At 45.8% G+C, this 15,474-nt stretch overlaps 3 protein-coding genes across 5 annotated transcripts; all 3 read left to right on the top strand.

Annotated features, from left to right (window-relative positions):
* The first annotated feature begins 532 nt into the window (after positions 1-532).
* LOC105356306 (Fc receptor-like B) lies at positions 533-2,010 on the top strand. Its single transcript, XM_023966236.2, has 6 exons — positions 533-712; positions 824-859; positions 959-1,222; positions 1,297-1,542; positions 1,618-1,752; positions 1,818-2,010. Exons 1-6 carry the CDS (start codon positions 664-666, stop codon positions 1,928-1,930), a joined length of 843 nt encoding a protein of 280 aa, XP_023822004.1. The 5' UTR covers positions 533-663; the 3' UTR covers positions 1,931-2,010.
* A 3,701-nt stretch (positions 2,011-5,711) lies between these two features.
* Positions 5,712-8,686, top strand: LOC111949302 (Fc receptor-like B). 2 transcript variants are annotated; one of them, XM_078936003.1, is made up of 8 exons: positions 5,714-5,966; positions 6,637-6,747; positions 6,878-7,005; positions 7,117-7,152; positions 7,252-7,515; positions 7,590-7,835; positions 7,911-8,036; positions 8,102-8,686. In XM_078936003.1, exons 3-8 carry the CDS (start codon positions 6,957-6,959, stop codon positions 8,212-8,214), a joined length of 834 nt encoding a protein of 277 aa, XP_078792129.1. In that variant the 5' UTR covers positions 5,714-5,966; positions 6,637-6,747; positions 6,878-6,956; the 3' UTR covers positions 8,215-8,686. The 2 variants fall into 2 exon arrangements, with proteins under 2 accessions (XP_023822005.1, XP_078792129.1); XM_023966237.2 differs by lacking the exon at positions 6,637-6,747 and having other exon boundaries at positions 5,712-5,966.
* A 260-nt stretch (positions 8,687-8,946) lies between these two features.
* LOC101159297 (dickkopf-related protein 2-like) lies at positions 8,947-12,286 on the top strand. 2 transcript variants are annotated; one of them, XM_078936004.1, is made up of 5 exons: positions 8,947-9,071; positions 9,334-9,558; positions 10,854-11,010; positions 11,094-11,222; positions 11,293-12,286. In XM_078936004.1, the coding sequence occupies exons 2-5, from the start codon at positions 9,400-9,402 to the stop codon at positions 11,628-11,630; spliced, it is 783 nt and encodes a 260-aa protein (XP_078792130.1). In that variant the 5' UTR covers positions 8,947-9,071; positions 9,334-9,399; the 3' UTR covers positions 11,631-12,286. The 2 variants fall into 2 exon arrangements, with proteins under 2 accessions (XP_078792130.1, XP_023822006.1); XM_023966238.2 differs by lacking the exon at positions 8,947-9,071 and having other exon boundaries at positions 9,078-9,558.
* The last annotated feature ends 3,188 nt before the right edge of the window (positions 12,287-15,474 follow it).

Here is a 15,474-nt window from a genome sequence, read left to right on the forward strand (position 1 = left end):
TCAAGCAGCTGACAAGAACCATCTGCCGCCCCGTGGGGGCAGTTTTCTGTTTTAATGCAGTTAGTGAACTGTTGATTTCTACTAAGGATATTGTCGGCAGTGGAAGGAATATTTCGAAGATCTCCTCAACCCTGCTTACACACCTCCTCTTGGAAAAGCAGAGGCTGAGGCCTTTGGAGTGGGGCTGTCCATCACCCAGGCTGAGGTCACTGCGGTAGTTGATGATATCCTCTGTGGCAAGGCACCGCTCTGAGTACCTCAAGTCTCTGGATGCTGTGGGAGTGTCTTGGCTGACACGTCCTGGAAGGAATTAAGAGTAGACCCACCACTGGTTGAGCTCAGATCCAAGAACAACAGGGTTTTCTGTACCTTATTCTCCAATGGATTACCCAGAAGCCCCATGTCCAGTCTGCATTTTCTAACGTCAAAAGGACCAATGACAGCCAACCTCAGAGGTGCCATCAGAGTTCTAACACTTCCTGAAAACTCTTTCATGTGAAGACAACAGTTGTTTTCTCCTGTGACCACTGTGTTTGTGGTTTGTCAGGTCTCTTCCTGTCTGAGTTTCCTGGTTGATGCTTCAGAGAAAAGTGAACCGTCACACAGACGATCATCCTAACAGAAGAATCAGACTTTGGTGTCTGTCCAACTGCTGTTGGTCTGATGTCCTGCAGCTGCAGAATGGAGGGAACATCTGTCCAGATGCTGCTGGGTGAGTCCCGTCTGCTGGATGTGTGTTGGTGTGGAAACGTTGACAGATGCTGCTTCCCACAGCAGAGCCTTCATCAAAGCTCCAACTAAGCTGAGTGTCATTTCTCTGCAGCTCTGAGCTCCCTGCTGTGCTGCACAACCAACCAAAGTTAGTCCACTTCCTCAGTCAGTCCCACTCTCTGTCTTTGTGTCCAAGAAAGCCTCTGACAGCAGCAACACTCTGTGTGTCTTTACTTTGTTGTTGCAGTTGGTCTGACTGTGAGTCCCAGCAGATCTCAGTTCTTCAGAGGAGAATCAGTGACTCTGAAGTGTGAGGACCACAGCTCTGCAGGATGGACTCTGAGGAGAAACACCTCACATGAAACCAGGACTCTGTGTGGATCTGAGTGGGGATCAGGAGATGGTTTGTCCTGCAGGATCAGCTACATGTATCCAGCAGAAAGTGGCGTGTACTGGTGTGAGTCCAGAGGGGGAGGAGCCTCCAGCATCAGCGTGAACATCAGTGTCTCTGGTAAGATCAGACTGTGGAGTTAGTGTTGCTGCAGCTGTGTGCAGATGGATGAAATGCTTTGTCTCTGTGTTGAGGTGGATCAGTGATCCTGCAGAGTCCTGTCCTCCCTGTGATGGAGGGTCATGACCTCACTCTGAGCTGTCAATCACAGACCCCTCCCTCCAAGCCCTCAGCTGCTTTCTATAAAGATGGCTCCCTCATCAGGACTGAGCCTACAGGTCACATGACCCTCCAGCATGTTTCCAGGTCTGATGAAGGTCTCTACAAGTGTCACATCAGCGCTCATGGAGAGTCTCCATCCAGCTGGATCTCTGTCTCAGGTGAGGAGCTTCACTGTCATCTCACCATGGATTTGCTCCATGCAGTCACCTGACCAGGTGGGATTCTGTCTGCAGAGAAACCCAGGACCACAGAAGCCCCGCCCCCTGCATTAGGTCTTGAATTGAGAGTCCTGCTCCACCTGCTGGTGATCAGTCCGTTCTTCATCTCCACTCTCCTTCTGGTGTCTTTATGTCCACAAAGAGCCTCAGGTAACAGAAATCAATCAATCACATTTGATCAATCATCTTCAGTTTCTAAACTGTTCTGTCTGCAGGAAGTGACCCGTCTGTCTCCATGGTGATGACCCAGCACTCACATGCTGAGCAGGGATTGGCTGAAGACTATGATGACATCATCACATCTGAAACCACAGAGCATCAGTTCTGAACAGAGAGTCTCTTTTGGTTTTACCCTCATGGAACTGGTCTAACAGAACCACATCATGAAATACATCAAGCAGGACCAGAACTGGACATTCGTCTTACTGGAAGTGTTGTTCTCAATAAATCAAAGAACTGAGATTCCTGTAGTGAATGTGTCATTACAACTGGAAATGAACAGAATATCAGTGACCAGTTCATCAAAGGAAGGATTCTTTAATACATCATTCATTTCAATGTTCATAAGTTCAATCCCATCCGGTTTGGGTGGAGCATTTGTTAACTGGATTAAACTCCTTTACTCTTCCCCTAAAGCATCTGCTTGCACTAATGCAGGGGTCGGCAACCCGTGGCTCAGGAGCCGCATGCAGCTCTTTAGCGCTGCCCTATTGGCTTCCTGGAGCATTTTCAAAAATGTTTGAACATGTAAAAAGATGGGGGAGAGAAATATATTTTTATTTTAATATGGTTTCTGTAGGAGGAGAAACAAGATACCAACATTATTAAAGTTTTCCAATCCTGTAAGAATGCGTAGAAAAAACTTTATAATGTCAAGCAGGTACGTCACTTGCAGAGGGCAAGACGGGAGCCATGCTATCAAAAAGTAGAGCTGTCAATCTATTGGCTGCGCTGGAGAAAGATCCGTGACCCATGAACGCCATGTCTCCGGACAATTCCACAGAGGAGCAGGCAGCAAGCTTAGCTTAGTGCATAGACTCGTTTCTGGCATTACAAGCCTGTTTACTTAAAACACGCGCCACAATGAACATTGCACAGAAGTCATCAACCATCTCCCCCTTCCACACTTACGGTGCAACATAAAGAAACGACATAAGAGGAAGAATAAACTAAGGTGGAACAACAAAATTGCCATATGAAAAGAAACGAGGGCAAACAGAAATGCTCCTGCTGAGCCCTAATTAGATCAGGAGACCGCGTCCCACAATCCCCAGCTGCTAACAGACCCAAAATGCACAAAACGAAAGTACAATACAAAACACAAATTTACAAATTAAATTTCAGATATGCCAGGGGAGCATTCTTTTGTTCAAATCCTCAAAATAAAAGTGACATCAAAAATCAGATTTCTTTATTACATTTCTTTAATTTTATCAAAGCAATGAAACATAATTCATTGATATTGTAGCGACTGGGGGTTAGCCCCACCTTCAGCCCCTTAGGCTCATGGGAAGTGGGGAGTTTCGGGGTAAAACCTTGAGTGGGAGTGTTGTGAATTGAAGTCACTACCATGCTGTTTCTGCTGTTTATGTACTTGGATAAATGGGCTTATTGCTGAAAAGGCATTCTGCCACGCCTCCTGTTTATTGTAGTTAAAGACTATCCGGGGTCGTGCAGTGCTTGGGATGCGGATAGCTTTTCAATGAAGCCACTATGCTAGCAGTCTGGCGCTGTATTCGCTGCTAAAGAGATGTCCTGGCTGGGTCGTTCCAATATCAGTGTATCGAAGTTTAACTTGAACAACAGAGCAGTCACGTGACGCGCTGTTCTCCGTTGAATGCATTGCAGGGCAAATAAACATTTAAACGTTAATAATGCTCATTATGTATTTGTAGCAACTTAGTCAATTTGATAGTAGGCTAATATAGATACATGTTGCATGTGTTGCCTTCATTATAAGGCCTAAATAGGGCTTTTAATATTTTGCAGCTCCACACATGTTTGTTTTTTGTTTTGTTTGTCCAATTTGGCTCTTTCCCCCTCCTTTTTCCTGTGTCGTGGCACCAGACAACTTGGCACCACAACCACAGTGAGTAATCACAGTGATTGTGATTACTCACAATCACTGTGAGTAATATCCTGATTTGACCACCGGGGGAGAGCTGGTAGACTGTCCCCCGGTGGTCAAACAGCTGTCCCCCAGCCCCCCCCCCAGCATAGGGGCCAGGTCCACCCAGCCCATGGGCCCCATCCCAGGCCCAGCACCACCCACCCCACACAGAGAGAGAGGAGCCAGAAAGTGTCACACACACACACACACCCCCGAGCTGGAGTTCTTTGTGAGCGGCGTAGCTGCAGACCTTGAGAGAGTGAATTCCTCAGTGGATTCAGGAGGATAGCTGTTGCTCGAGGTAGCGTCTGACTCAGGTGACTCTCGTGGCATGAAGTTCCTGAGGCAAGAACAAAACAAGGTTAGCGAGAGAACAAGCAAGGGGCGAGACGTGAGTCTTAGAATGACTAGTATGGAGAGAAATTAGACTCAGTCGGATTTGTGCGTGCGTAATTGTTGATTTGTGCGTAAAGTAGGACTTGTGTATGCATATTCTTGCTTTGTGCGTGCGTAAATTAGGATTTGTGCATAAATTTGGATTTGTGCATGATTTGTTACTCACATAATACGTTTTGTGTATAAGTTAAAAAAATATAAAATGAAAAAATACAAAATGCAATTTACGTATGCACAAATTAAGATTACAACAGCTTGAAACTACTTACACACACACATCTTTAAAAAAACACGCACGAACCCCTTGTTACGCACACACGAAGCCAAAGTTACGCACGGATCTACCGTGAGACTGTTTTCACTTCTCACAAATTCGTCCGTAAGTGCTGCGTTTAAAAACCAGTGGAATGCTCGGTCATTAGAATTTTCCTATCAGCCTTCCCTTCTAAACGTATTTCCTTCAGTGGGTGTAGCAGGGCTTAAAAAACTTTAAAGGAAAATAAAAATTATTATCTGAGAATGTGACGTTCACTTTTAAACGCTAATATATATATTTCTTCCACTTTCGGCTTCTCCCATCAGGGGTCGCCACAGCGAACAAGTCGCATGGTAAATTTGGCAATGTTTTACGCCGGATGCCCTTCCTGACGCAACCTTCTCAAACCGGGCTTGGAACCGGCAGAGGTAGAGAAGGGAACAGGGAGCAGCCTGGAGTCGAACCCAGGTTTCACAGACGGAAGGCGCCGCAAACCAGCACGAGCTAAACTGGCTCCCTAAACGCTAATATATATATTTAAAGTATATTATTCTCCGAGACACCGAATTGATACAAAATGCGTAACAGGAACGACCAGTAGGGGGCACTGTTTTTTTTCTTCCGGAAAAATCAAAGGCAGTCAGACTGAGAGAGTCACGGGAAGAATGGCGGCCCATCTCGGTGGTCAGCGCCCCGAAGTAAGTGGCCTCTATGTTCAACCCTAACATCTGCTGTCTTCATGTATTGATTGAGTCATTGTCTGGATACGTTTAGAAGGGAAGGCTGATAGGAAAATTCTAATGACCGAGCATTCCACTGGTATTTAAACGCAGCACTTACGGACGAATTTGTGAGACGTGAAAACAGTCTCACGGTAGATCCGTGCGTAACTTTGGCTTTGTGTGTGTGTAACAAGGGGTTCGTGCGTGTTTTTTAAAGATGTGTGTGTAAGTAGTTTCAAGCTATTGTAATCTTAATTTGAGCATACATAAATTACATTTTGTATTTTTTTCATTTTATATAGTTTTAACTTATACACAAAACGTATTACGTGAGTAACAAATCACGCACAAATCCAAATTTATGCACAAATCCTAATTTACGCACGCACAAAGCAAGAATATGCATACACAAATCCTACTTTACGCACAAATCAAGAATTACGCACGCACAAATCCGACTGAGTCTAATTTCTCTCCATAGACTAGGCACCACCGAGGTTAACGAACTGGCGAAGAATGCTGGAGCAGGGTCTCCTTAAGTAGAGCAGGTGATTAATGAGATGAGTAATCACAGCTGGTGGATCAGGAGCAGAGCAGAGCTGGGAGGGGGAGGAAAACTGACAAAGGCACCATGACAAAATTGGCCAAATAAAAGTGGGGAACACAGAATAAGGAGGTCACCAAGGTGAAAACTGGTTTAGTCTACTCCTTTGGTGGGGAAGTTTATTGTAAAACGCCAGAGAGATGGAGGAAAAAAAGGTCAAAGCCATCTGAAGAAGAGGAGAAGTGAGATGAAGAAAAGGGTTTGTCCTCGTAGGGATGAAGGTTTTCTGCTTCCTGAAACAACAACGTCAACAATTCTTTTCTGACTAAAACTTGGGTAGGCCTAAATGTCTGATATCAATATTTATTTGTTACCATTTTGTCTTCTTCTAAACCTTTGGCTCTACCTTTACGTGTAACATTAGTGGTAACCTTTAGACGTCATGACTGGTGTGTCTGCTGTAAAATGTATAGGATGGAAAACAGCAACTATGAGCTGAGTTTTCATCTATCAATCCATGATATATTACATAGTTTTAGACGTCTTTTGTATCGGGTTGACATGGATGAAAAAGGGGGGGGGGAGTCTGGGAAGGAGTTTAGTGTAGAACCGCCTCTGGTTGAGCCACAGATCCAGGAACAACAGTAGAACAGTAGACCAGGTCTACACCCTCCATAGGGGGATGGGGGGTTCATGGGAGTTCTCTTGTCCAGTCCAAAAGGGTTTTGTGGATTTGGAGAAGGCATTTGATGGCATCTCCCTTGGTGTCCTGTAGAGGGGGCTCTGTGAGTGTTGGGTCTGGGTCTGGTCTAACTAAGGCCTGTTCAGTCTCTGTATGACAGGAGGCGGAGCTTGGTTAGATTAGCTGGCAGAAGTCAGACCTGTTGGAGTTGTATGTTGGACTCTGGCAGGACTGATCTCTGATTTCCAGTTTGGTTTGGTTGTTGTAGACAGTTATTGTCTTGATGATGGTTTTCTGTACCGTACACTCCAATGGATTACCCAGAAGCCCCATGTCCAGTTCATCTAACATGCTGACATCAGGAGAGTTTTACTGGAACACGTCCCAGTCTGCATTTTCTAACGTCAAAAGGACCAATGACAGCCAACCTCAGAGGTGCCATCAGAGTTCTGACACTTCCTGAAAACTCTTTCATGTGAAGACAACAGTTGTTTTTCTCCTGTGACCACTGTGTTTGTGGTTTGTCACGTCTCTTCCTGTCTGAGTTTCCTGGTTGATGCTTCAGAGAAAAGTGAACCGTCACACAGACGATCATCCTAACAGAAGAATCAGACTTTGGTGTCTGTCCAACTGCTGTTGGTCTGATGTCCTGCAGCTGCAGAATGGAGGGAACATCTGTCCAGATGCTGCTGGGTGAGTCCCGTCTGCTGGATGTGTGTTGGTGTGGAAACGTTGACAGATGCTGCTTCCCACAGCAGAGCCTTCATCAAAGCTCCAACTAAGCTGAGTGTCATTTCTCTGCAGCTCTGAGCTCCCTGCTGTGCTGCACAACCAACCAAAGTTAGTCCACTTCCTCAGTCAGTCCCACTCTCTGTCTTTGTGTCCAAGAAAGCCTCTGACAGCAGCAACACTCTGTGTGTCTTTACTTTGTTGTTGCAGTTGGTCTGACTGTGAGTCCCAGCAGATCTCAGTTCTTTAGAGGAGAATCAGTGACTCTGAAGTGTGAGGACCACAGCTCTGCAGGATGGACTCTGAGGAGAAACACCACAGAAGAAACCAGGACTCTGTGTGGATCTGAGTGGGGATCAGCAGATGGTTCATCCTGCAGGATCAGTTATCTTCTTCCATCAGACAGTGGTGTGTACTGGTGTGAGTCCAGAGGGGGAGGAGCCTCCAGCATCAGCGTGAACATCAGTGTCTCTGGTAAGATCAGACTGTGGAGTTAGTGTTGCTGCAGCTGTGTGCAGATGGATGAAATGCTTTGTCTCTGTGTTGAGGTGGATCAGTGATCCTGCAGAGTCCTGTCCTCCCTGTGATGGAGGGTCATGACCTCACTCTGAGCTGTCAATCACAGACCCCTCCCTCCAAGCCCTCAGCTGCTTTCTATAAAGATGGCTCCCTCATCAGGACTGAGCCTACAGGTCACATGACCCTCCAGCATGTTTCCAGGTCTGATGAAGGTCTCTACAAGTGTCACATCAGCGCTCATGGAGAGTCTCCATCCAGCTGGATCTCTGTCTCAGGTGAGGAGCTTCACTGTCATCTCACCATGGATTTCCTCCATGCAGTCACCTGACCAGGTGGGATTCTGTCTGCAGAGAGACCCAGGACCACAGAAGCCCCGCCCCCTGCATTATTCAGAGTCCTGCTCCACCTGCTGGTGATCAGTCCGTTCTTCATCTCCACTCTCCTTCTGGTGTCTTTATGTCCACAAAGAGCCTCAGGTAACAGAAATCAATCAATCACATTTGATCAATCATCTTCAGTTTCTAAACTGTTCTGTCTGCAGCAAGTGACCCGTCTGTCTCCATGGTGATGACCCAGCACTCACATGCTGAGCAGGGATTGGCTGATGACCATGATGACATCATCACATCTGGAACCACAGAGCATCAGTTCTGAACAGAGAATCTCTTTTGTGTTTTAGAAACTTCAAATATTTTTGTTTTTTTATTCATTCTTTTCTTTACTTTTTTCCTTAATATTTTTTTATCTCTCCTTTAATATTTTTTGGGTTTTGATGCATTCAATTTTTTCGTCTCTTTTTTTGGTAAAAAGAACATCAACAACATAAAGAGTGATGATAAAGGGGTGGAGCCTCTAGTTGTTTTCTTCTTGTTCTGATCCGTTCTTTGGTTCGTCACCTGTAAAGACCCCTCCAGGGCGTTGGCTCCTGGGATCACCTGATGTCTCCAACCCTCCCTCCATGGTGAAGTGGAGACGTTCACAGCGGGGTCATTTCCTCTGCATTACAGATGTCCCTCATGACGTCATTGTGATGAAAATAAATGAAAATGATTTTTAAAGACACAGATTGTCAGATAGAATATTAAATTATAAACTGAAAAAATCAACAGTATTAAAGTTCTGAACTTCATCAGGTTTCATCTTTTTTTGCGTGAACTTTACTTAAATTTATCTATTTGTTTGGCGCCTTTCATACCAGTTTACAACACAAAGTGCTTCACATCAAAGCAAATAAATAATAGTCATCAAATATGAAAATAATTGAAATAAAGTGACGCTGTTTTCCTTCTAGAATCTCAAAGTTCAGGAGAAACATCTCAGATCAGGAGGATGGATGTTATTTCCTCCTCCTCCTCTTCCTCTCTGTATCGGTGGAGGGGTGAAGGTATCGATGCTCCGGCGACGCCGTGCGCGCGGGCGCGTGCTCGCAGTGAGCTCATAAAACGCCGCGCGCCTCACCTGTCCGCGCGGCAGCAGCGGTCAGAGCGCAGCGTCGTACCTTCGGTCTGCAGGTGAGTTCCTCCGAGGTTCAAACAGCTGTTCGGCTCCACCGTCGGTCCGGTCCGGACGGGTTCGGCCGCACGTCCTGCAGGCAGGTGGAGGTCAGGTGTGGAGATGTGAGGGATCTGGGTCGGCCTGAGTCTCCGGTCCATCAGAAACTACAGATTTTCACCAAATCTGGGAGTAAAAACCTGATCTGGGATGAAGTTCTGATACCTGATCCGGTCCAGAATCAGAGTCTGACTCAGCAAATGTGGGTTTTCCCTTCCACAGGTGTTCCGTTCAGGAGAAAGCTGCAGGTGAGGTCTACAGGTGAGGTTCTACCGCTCCACCACAGCCATGGAGGGTCTGATGCTGAGTCTGGGGCTCATGGTCCTGGCGTGTTCCCCACGCGTGGAACCGCGCGTCCGGCTCAACTCCATCAGAACCGTGGTCCTCCGGGACGGTCCAGCCGTGCCGGCCAACGGGAGCTCGTGGGAGACCAGCGAGGACCTGAAGGTGAGAGATCCACGTCTACATCTAAACGGATCAGAACGCGTGAGCGGACCAGAACGAAGACAGAAAGTTCTAAACGTTCAGACGGAGATTCATGTTAGAGTCTGAGATGAAAACTTTAAATGTTAGAGATGATTAAAAAAACATTTTTTATGAGACTTGGAACCATCATTTAGAGAAAAATGACCATTAAATGAGATTAAATAGGATTCAGATTATAATCTGGGAAAAACACCTGATGGTTTCTTATTTGGAAAGAAATGCCTCTTCTGAGGAATTTTATGACACTTTTCATGTAAAGGTTTTTTCTAAACTTTCAGCAGAAAAATAAGTTTCAAACTGGACAGCAGGAATTCCCCTGAGGCTTCAAAATGTTTCAAACTTTATTGGAATTTTGACCAAAGACAATTTCCTTCATTGATCATCATCTCAGTCAGAGCATCAGAAAACTCAGCATCTGCTTTTCCAAAATCCAGTTCGCTTGAAATTTCCCAGAAGTCTCTGGGAAAAACCAGATGCTCTGTAGATGGGTGAATATAGACCACAATGCATTGTGTTTGAATAATTTTTATTAGAAAAAAAATGCATTTATTTATAAATAAATGGAGTTTTCATCATCAGAACATGGTTGATTCATAAATAGTCTTCGTAAATGTTCCTTTTTTTCAATATCTTTTTACTATGGGGATCATATTTGCCATTAGAAATATATTAAGTAGTGAACATGATCTTTGAATTCCTTTAACCTTTCACTCCGGTGTTTTAGCTTCAGTAGCGACACAGAGAAAAGTCTTTACGCTAAAATTGGAAAAAGCTGTTTATCTCGTGTCAGAATCAGCTGATTCGTGTTGATAAACAGTGGAAGAGTTACGGATGTCTGAATGTTTGTTTTGTAGGCGTCGCCGGAGACGGCTCTGGTGTTAAAGGGTTAAAACTGCTTTGTCCTTCACTGAAAAAAAACGATTTTCCACACAATAAAACCTATAAAATCCTATTTTTAGAAGAAAACACACATGGATTCATTCTGGCCGAGTTTGCTGATGTGGAACACGGTCCTTCGGCAGAATGTTTGGCCGGCTGTTACTGCGATTAAGCTAACGTGTGTTTTTATCCGTGTTACGATAATGGTTAGGAGTTACAGTTATTGTGAACACGCTAATGCGGCTAATGTGTAGCCTGTCAGACCTTTTTATCCGTGTTACAATAATGGTTAGGAGTTACAGTTATTGTGAACACGCTAGCGTGGCTAACGCTAATGTTTCGTGGTCGGCGTTCTGGAATCTGGCGTTTTCCTGCAGCTCCACCAATGCATGAGCGACCTGGAGTGCTCTGAGGGAAGCTACTGCCACCTCCCTGCCGAAGGCCCCGCCCACTCCCGCTGCAGGACCTGCCGCAGGAGCAGCAAGCGTTGCCTGAGAGACGGCATGTGTTGCCATGACAACCACTGCATCCACAGTAAGGTCGCGTCTTTTAACCTTCTGGTCTTTTGTTGTGACGGCGACGTTCTGATTTCCTGTTTTTTGGTGATATTTTGTCAGACGTTTGCGTTCCGGATGCGGACGCTTCTCTCGCCCAGAGGATCCCAAACGCTGACGGAGAGGCGGAGCCAAAGATGAAAGGATGGAGGAAGAGGAAGAGGATGAACATCAAAGGAGCTTCCAGCAAAGGTGGAACTTCTTCAGGTTTCTGTGAAGTTTAGATCAAAACACTAAACTTGGAGCTTGTTGTGTGTTGCAGGTCAGGTGGGGGACCCCTGCCTGCGCTCCTCCGACTGCTCGGGGGGGCTGTGCTGCGCCCGGCACTTCTGGACCCGCATCTGCAAGCCGCTGCTGCGGGAGGGGCAGGTCTGCACGCGGCAGCGCCGGAAGGGCCACGCCGGCCTGGAGCTGTTCCAGCGCTGCTCCTGCGGCGCCGGACTCCACTGCCGGGGGAAGCAGGACTCCACCCTCCAGACCCCGCCCTCCTCTCTGCTGCTCGCCGAGGCATCTCGCTCCAAATTCACGGCGCCCTCCTCCGCCTCCCCCTTCAGGTCAAAGGCAGCGAACACGAGACTCCACATGTGCCAGAAGATCTGAGCGTTTAAAAGGAGAATTTCTCCATTAATGACCCGGTCCAGAGGAACCGCAGCAGCAACCAAAGAGGTTGAAACCCTCGTCTGCCCCTCCCCCCCCACAGACCCAGTTTCTGATGCTAATGAGTTTCCTGTCAGGCAGCTCTGATACACAAACAGAGCTGGGAGTCTCTGAGGTTCAGGTCGAGGCGTCTAGACACAGAAACTGGTTTAAATCCAGTTTGACTCCATTTCCTCCTGACTGTTGTGACCCTCACAGAAACCACGACCTCACTGTGACTCTTATTTTGAAAAACCCTCTAAAGCATTCCTGAATCTACACTGTTTCTGTCAATAAACAGATTTAAGTAAATGAGTTACTTTAAACAAATGTGATAAAAATTCAAAATAATAATTTATGTTAACCTGAAGCATCCAGAAGGTTCTGTCTTTGCTCTTTTCTTCATTTTCTTTTAAATTAAATCTATTTTTGCTGAAAGTTATTTTGAAAATCCATTTATTTGTTAATAAATCTGTCAGTTTTTTCCACTTCCTCTCTTATTCGTGTATTTATGAGGAATCACTGATGTTTGATCATTAAACACATTGAAACTACTGTGTAACCAAGAATTTGTATTTCAATAAACTTTATTTAAAAAGTTATGTAACCAAATGAACAAACTGACTGAAGTGGTTTTGTCTTTGTAGAAAGTTTTGCCTCAGAAGTGCAGAACAGGGAACGTGTGTCTGGAATAATAGATCACGCTAACTCCAAAAAGCGTGTTGAAAAACACCAATGACTGTGTAAGAGATCTGGACTGAGTGGCCCCGCCCCCTGGCGTTCCAAACAGGAAGTACCTGCTGGGTGCAAGAAGCCAAAATCCCATTCAAACTTTAATTTGACCAATCAGACGCCTCAGTAAAAGTAGGTGGAGCCTGCTGGCCCCAACCTCCAACATTCAAAAAGTTTGATTGACAGATTTCAAGCTGTAGGGGTGTGGCCTTCTAAAAAGCTCACTGCTGATGGTGAAATTGGTTGCCATAGTAACGTTGACTCAATTGTTTCTGACCAATCAGTGCTTACTGATGACGTCTGGTTCCAACATGGCGGCGTCCCTATTGTGACAAAAGGTAACTGAAGTAAACGCCGTTCTCAGTCCAGTCGATGGAAAACAGGAACACGAGGATCTAAACCGAACCGTTCCAGTCCAACCTGAGAGAAACTGGACCAATCATTTGTCAGAGGAACTCCATGGAGGGAACGGTGGCTCATAGATGGAGGAGTGATCTGAGATGAAGGGTCACAGATTCACAGGTAGCCCCGCCCTCTCCTTCTCCCTTTCGCTGCTTCCTTTAGGGGGCGCCACAGAGAATCACCTGCCTGTCTCCAACCCTCCACTCTGCATCCTCCACCTTCAGGTCCTCCGTTTGGTCCCTCTCTTTCCTGGTAGATCCATTCTCAGCATCCTTTCACCGTCATCATCATCACTGTTCTTCCTCTCAAACGTCTCCATCTGCTCTCCTGCATGGATCTCCTGAATATCCACCATGATCTGATCCTCTGACTGATCCCTGATCCATCCTGGTCCCACATAGACCCTCAGCATCTTCATCTCTGCCTCCTGTCTCTGCATCAGAGTCTCTGAACAACCAACGTTGTTCCACCAAAGATCTTAAGTCCTCCTTCTCCTTGTCCTGCACTTCCCTGTCCTCCTCTTCTCCTCTCAGAGGATAACTGTTCTTTCTGAGCAAAGTCCTGATCTTCTCCCTCCACCTTCAAGTCTCCTGATCTGCTTTCCTCGTTCCAGATGAATGAGCTCCATCCTCCAGGTCTCCCCCATCTCTTCAGCGTCTCTCAGAAGCTTTAGCTCCTCCTGGTGGGTCAGATCAACGGGTAAAGCTGCTGTTCTATCAGAAGATGTGGAACATGGTTCTACCAGACGGTTCTCCTGGTTGCTGGACGTGGATCTGCAGGAACATGTCTGCAGAAGAATCTGTTTCTGAGTCCTCTGTGATGCAGATCCTTTGACCAAATGCTGCAGCTTCTCTGGATTATTCATCTCTGAGCTCTGATGAAGACGCGACCAAAGACTGAGGTCATCCAGCCTGCATCCATCAGGGATGTCCACTTCCTGGAGTCCAGGATCCTCTGAACCTGGAGGCATTGAGCAGACATGCGGTTCCATTCAACCACTTCAGCTTTAGATGTTAGAATAACCAGAAGACAACCACAGAGAAGAGCAACTCTTATGGTTTCTGTAACTTCATCAACCGTTTTTCCCTCCTCTAAGCAGGCTCAGATGAATAATCTTCCAAGAGCTTCAAACATTCACCAAAGTTCCTCCAGGAACCAGCGGATCCAGGTGGAGAACCATCGAGGACGTGGATCTTCAGATCTCCAGGACTGAGCTGTCCTGCACTAGTGGTGGTGTGGACTGAGGAACTGCTCATGACCCTTCATGGCCTCCGTACTCGTTTTGGAACGTTTCCTCCAGAACCGACCTTCAGCAGACAGAGATCTTTTTGAAGGATCACTGACAGCAGCTCCTTCCTGGTGTGTGGTTGACCCGTGTCGGCTCCAATGGTTCCTGCGTTGGGAACAGATGGTCCATAGATGACATTTATTTTGGCGGGGTCCTTTCCATTGACCTTCAGCGGCGTTTCCCAGCTTCCTGTTCAGCGTGGGTCAGCTATCTGCTCTGCTTCCACGTCCCGCCTGCATTTCCTCCTTCCTTAATGTCACGCCTGTGTTTTCCAGGCCCGATTGCATCTGTGGCCTTTATCCACTTTGACTCGGGTCACAGGTTCCCTTCAGCCGTCAGACACAGGAAGTGGCGTCTGCTGGTGGTTTTGTCTCAGCAGCAGCAGGTCAGACTCAAAGACTGTTTATAATATTGACATGTTTCTGATGATGGAGGACATTCATCAAGAAATTCAAGATTAAAATCTGCATTTCTGAGTTTTTCTGTATTCAAATCGTTGTGAATCCAGAAAAGACGAAAACGTTTTTTTTGTGTTGTAGAAAATATGCTGGGTGGAGCCACAAACTCCCTGCTCCGCCCCTTTTTGATGCATCGACTGTCAGACAAATTATGGAGCCCGTGTCCTGACATTAAGATATAAAAATATATCTTGTTCCCACAGGTTATTATGTCGTTCGCACGAAATACTATTCCGTTCCCTCAAGATACTATTGCGTTCCCTCAAAATACTATTCCGTTCCCTCGAAATGATTAACTCGTGCGAATGCAATAATTATATCGTTCGAACGCAATAATTAATCCGTTCGAACGCAATAAGTATTCACGTCATAAGTCATTCACGCGGATATGCTCTCTGTACGCCGGCAAAAGCCGCTTTCAGCGGTAACTTCCGTGTCTCTGTGACCCATATTCGTTCAAAAAAGGAACATTAAAAACAAAAATGATCACTTTATTACAGTCTCAATGAATATAAGAAAAATATCAAAAGATTTATGATAACTAGGCTGCTTTGTCATACGATAGCTCCTGCTAGGCTACTACTAGCTCCGCCGCAGAGCTCTTTGTTGTATGCCAGCATTTCGGCTGGTCTGTTGTCAGACAGCTGATATTGTAGTTTAGGGTCGAATAGGAATAATAATATTCAGGACTTGTCTTTTATTAACTTTAGCAGTCAGTCGCTTTACATTCGAAGGCTATTAGGCTACATGCTAACTGACTAGCCGATCATTGATCCTGTTATTCATTTACGTCATAGATTTACAGCAGATACCTTCACATTTCTGTCTGTGTGTGTCTCATTACATTGCATTGAAGACACGGAGGATGTTTAGAGAACAGATTTATTTATTTTAAAAAGCACAAAAGCATCCATCGTATTCACGTTTA

This window comes from Oryzias latipes, chromosome 18 (genome assembly GCF_053564925.1).
Source record: "Oryzias latipes strain Hd-rR chromosome 18, Olatipes_Hd-rR_3.1".
NCBI classification, from domain to species: domain Eukaryota; kingdom Metazoa; phylum Chordata; class Actinopteri; order Beloniformes; family Adrianichthyidae; genus Oryzias; species Oryzias latipes.